The sequence below is a fragment of the Cyprinodon variegatus genome, unplaced genomic scaffold (assembly GCF_000732505.1).
Source record: "Cyprinodon variegatus isolate N-32 unplaced genomic scaffold, C_variegatus-1.0 Scaffold483, whole genome shotgun sequence".
NCBI lineage: Eukaryota > Metazoa > Chordata > Actinopteri > Cyprinodontiformes > Cyprinodontidae > Cyprinodon > Cyprinodon variegatus.
In genome coordinates, this window is record NW_015150936.1 from 42,290 (window position 1) to 45,880 (window position 3,591).

Here is a 3,591-nt window from a genome sequence, read left to right on the forward strand (position 1 = left end):
TCTTAAGCTATCGCCTTCAATGTCAGCATGGATGTTAAAATCTCCAATTACATCACAAACATCAGTTAAAGTCATTAAAGGTATAGAGCAGGATCTTTTATTTCAGAGTGGATCATCTCAGTCAGTGGTCCTCTTAACTGTCAATCGTTCTGGTGATATGTTTACGTAAGGCCGTCCTACATGCTCGCCCCATTAGCAATCTTTTTCTGTGCATTCACACTTTCAGGCATATATCTGTGGTGAGCCACGGTTTCAGACGGTCATTGAAGCTCATCTTTCTCATCGCCGTTCTTTGAAAATGGCCGATGGTCGTAAGAGAAAAAGTGTCTATGAACTGTTTACTGCAGTCTGTTCATGTTAAATGTGGATTTAAAAACATTTCAATTAGTGGAAAAAGTTGCAGGGGGGGATATAAAAAAACTCTAATCAACCAGAACTTTCGTGACCCCCATGCAGTACCTCGGCGGACCCCTGAGGGGTCATGGAGCCCCTGTTGAAGACCTACGTCCTAGAAGGAAGAGCTGCACCATCCAGTGTCTCAGAATCAGAGCTGGCTGTCCTGGTCTGTGGGTTCTGTCTGGCTCTACGGGGCCTCCAGGCTCCTCCTCTGGTGTCTAACGGTCCATCTCCTCTACAGGTCAGCTCGGGGAAGTGATGAAAGAAAGCGCAAAGATTGCTTCAACCTTTGCCAGAGCGTTCCTCATGGCCAAGGAGCCAGAGAATACCTTCCTGACCAGCTCCCACCTGCACCTGCATGTTCCAGAGGTAAAAGGAGTCCGTCCTACGATACTGGGATGGAAACATCTTTGATTCCTCAATGCGGAGCCTAACCTGACTCCTCTCCCTTACCTGACTCCTCCCACTGGTGGCCCATCAGCTCAGCTGACTCCTTTGTGGGGTAGGGGTGGGCATCTGTAGCTCCTCGAGCTAGCTGCTAGCTGCTCTAAGTGGCTGCAGGTTTAGGAAGGGCTCAGATATAACTGGTCAGATTTGGTTTGATCTGATGAGGATCCTGATGGTCCGTATCATGGGCTGTACCGGGGCTCCATCATTACATGCCCCCCCCCCTCCCTCCTCTGAATTTCCCTGAATCTCTTCCAGGGAGCTACTCCTAAGGATGGACCCAGCGCCGGCTGCACCATTGTCACAGCGCTGCTGTCCCTGGCAACCAACCGGTCTGTGCGTCAGAATGTGGCCATGACTGGGGAGGTGTCACTGACTGGAAAAATCCTGCCGGTTGGAGGAATCAAGGAGAAAACCATTGCAGTAAGAATCCCAAACACGCGCCGTTAGATTATTAGAACTACAACGGCGCTTCAAACATGGTAGATCCCTATGTGGCAGATCAGCACAGAAGAGACCAGAAGCACTTTGCTTTAATGCGTCTGCAGTGTTAGCTGAGTGTTAGCTTAGCGCTAGCTGAGCATTAGGTGAGTGTTAGCTTAGCGCTAGCTGAGGCTTAGCTGAGTGTTAGCTTAGAGTTAGCCTCAACTTAGCTGAGTGTTAGCTTAGCGCTAGCTGAGCATTAGGTGAGTGTTAGCTTAGTGCTAGCTGAGCTTTAGGTGAGTGTTAGCTTAGCAATAGCTGAGTGTTAGCTAAGAGCTAGCTGAGGCTTAGCTGAGTGTTAGCTTAGCGCTAGCTGAGCATTAGGTGAGTGGTAGCTTAGCGCTAGCTGAGGGTTAGGTGAGTGTTAGCTTAGCGCTAGCTGAGTGTTAGGTAAGTGTTAACTTAGTGCTAGGTGAGTATTAGCTTAGCACTAGCTGAGTGTTAGCTAAGTGCTAGCTGAGGCTTAGCTGAGTGTTAGCTTAGAGCTAGCTGGGGCTTAGCTGAGTGTTAGCTTAGAGCTTGCTGAGACTTAGCTAAGTGTTAGCTTAGCGCTAGCTGAGTGTTAGGTGAGTGTTAACTTTGTGCTAGCTGAGTGTTAGCTTAGCACTAGCTGAGTGTTAGCTAAGCACTAGCTGAGGCTTAGCTACGTGTTAGCTTAGAGCTTGCTGAGTGTTAGGTGAGTGTTAGCTTAGTGCTAGCTGAGTGTTAGCTTAGTGCTAGCTGAGTGTTAGCTTAGCGCTAGCTGAGTGTTAGCTAAGCACTAGCTGAGGCTTAGCTATGTGTTAGCTTAGAGCTTGCTGAGTGTTAGGTGAGTGTTAGCTGAGTGTTAGCTTAGTGCTAGCTGAGTGTTAGCTAAGCACTAGCTAGGGCTTAGCCGAGTGTTAGCTTAGTGCTTGCTGACGCTTAGCTAAGTGTTAGCTTAGTGCTAGCTGAGTGTTAGGTGAGTGTTAGCTGAGTGTTAGGTGAGTGTTAGCTTAGTGCTAGCTGAGTGTTAGGTGAGTGTTAGCTGAGTTTTAGGTGAGTGTTAGCTGAGTTTTAGGTGAGTGTTAGCTTAGTGCTAGCTGAGTGTTAGCTTAGCGCTAGCTGAGTGTTAGCTCAGCACTAGCTGAGCCTTAGCTGAGTGCTAGCTGAGTGTTAGCTGAGTGCTAGCTGAGCGTTAGCTGCAGAGCCTCTGGTGAAGATGGTCTCATTACTGTCCATATAAAGACTGACCGTGGTCCTTTTTTTCCTCAGGCTCGTCGTGCCGGAGTCACCTGCATCGTCCTTCCAGCAGAGAACAGGAAGGACTTCTCTGACCTTCCAGACTACATCACGGAAGGACTGGAGGTCCACTTTGTAGACCACTACAACCAGATCTACCCCATCGTCTTCCCACAGAACTAGGACTCCTGTTTTACTGCTGTCAAAGAGCATCTTTTCTAGGATCCCACAGCTGCCATGATCACAGACGTTGGTCAGGGTAGCAGAAGGAGGACCGATGTTAGGGCGGGGTCACCTGATCAGAACCGGCAGAGTTCTGGGACAGTTCAGAGACTGCCTGCTGGCCTGGTGCTGCTGGGCAGGAGTCTGAGGAATAGCTCTCCATCCACACCTTAGAGGGTTGGAGAGGAGCAGATGAAGCCGTTTATATTTAAATAAAGGAAAAGAAAGAACTGATGGAAACGAGTCACTGAGTCCAGACCTTGTTTATCTGGGTGTGATAAGCCCCGCCTTCTGGAGCCCAGTCCAATCACACGTCTCGGTTTCTTCCTATGGTTGTTAGTCTAATCAGGCTGATACTGGGAACCAGAGGGTGAGGCGTCTCCTCCCCCGTCCTGCGCTCCCCCCTCCATGTGAGGAAGAATGCGATGATCATCTGCACAGTGATCAAATGTTGGTTTTAGTAAAGCAGTGGCCTGATGAGGAAATGGGCGGAGCTGGAACTCCTGACCAATGAGAGGTGAAGGCATCATTTCATCACAGATGTGCCAGTAAGGGAATTTAAAAGCAACGTAGCCTTAGCAGTTAGCTATTAACCTGTTCAATATTTAACCCTTACAGCGCCGCCAGCGTGCATTAATAACCGCGTCACCTGGAAGCCTCGTGCTGAGCTGTAATGGTGTGGAGCGGCCACTAGGGGTTATACCCGCCTGGAAACAAAGCGTTAGACCAGGCAGGTCCAACTTCCTGCTGAAATAATCCAAACCTCTTGGTCATTGCTGAGCCTGTTTGGCTTCATCCTTCAGTCCTTCTGCTGGTTTATCTACTGTTGGGTTTCTAACAGTT

General features: G+C 49.1%; 1 protein-coding gene across 1 annotated transcript in view; it reads left to right on the forward strand.

The window, feature by feature from the left end:
• lonp1 (lon peptidase 1, mitochondrial) overlaps window positions 1-3,591 on the forward strand; it is a 31,618-nt gene extending 28,027 nt beyond the window's left edge. The window contains exons 17-19 of the mRNA XM_015390038.1: window positions 638-765; window positions 1,102-1,266; window positions 2,560-3,591. Coding sequence (XP_015245524.1) covers window positions 638-765; window positions 1,102-1,266; window positions 2,560-2,709 — 443 coding nt within the window. The 3' untranslated portion in view covers window positions 2,710-3,591. The remainder of the gene's footprint in view (window positions 1-637; window positions 766-1,101; window positions 1,267-2,559) is intronic.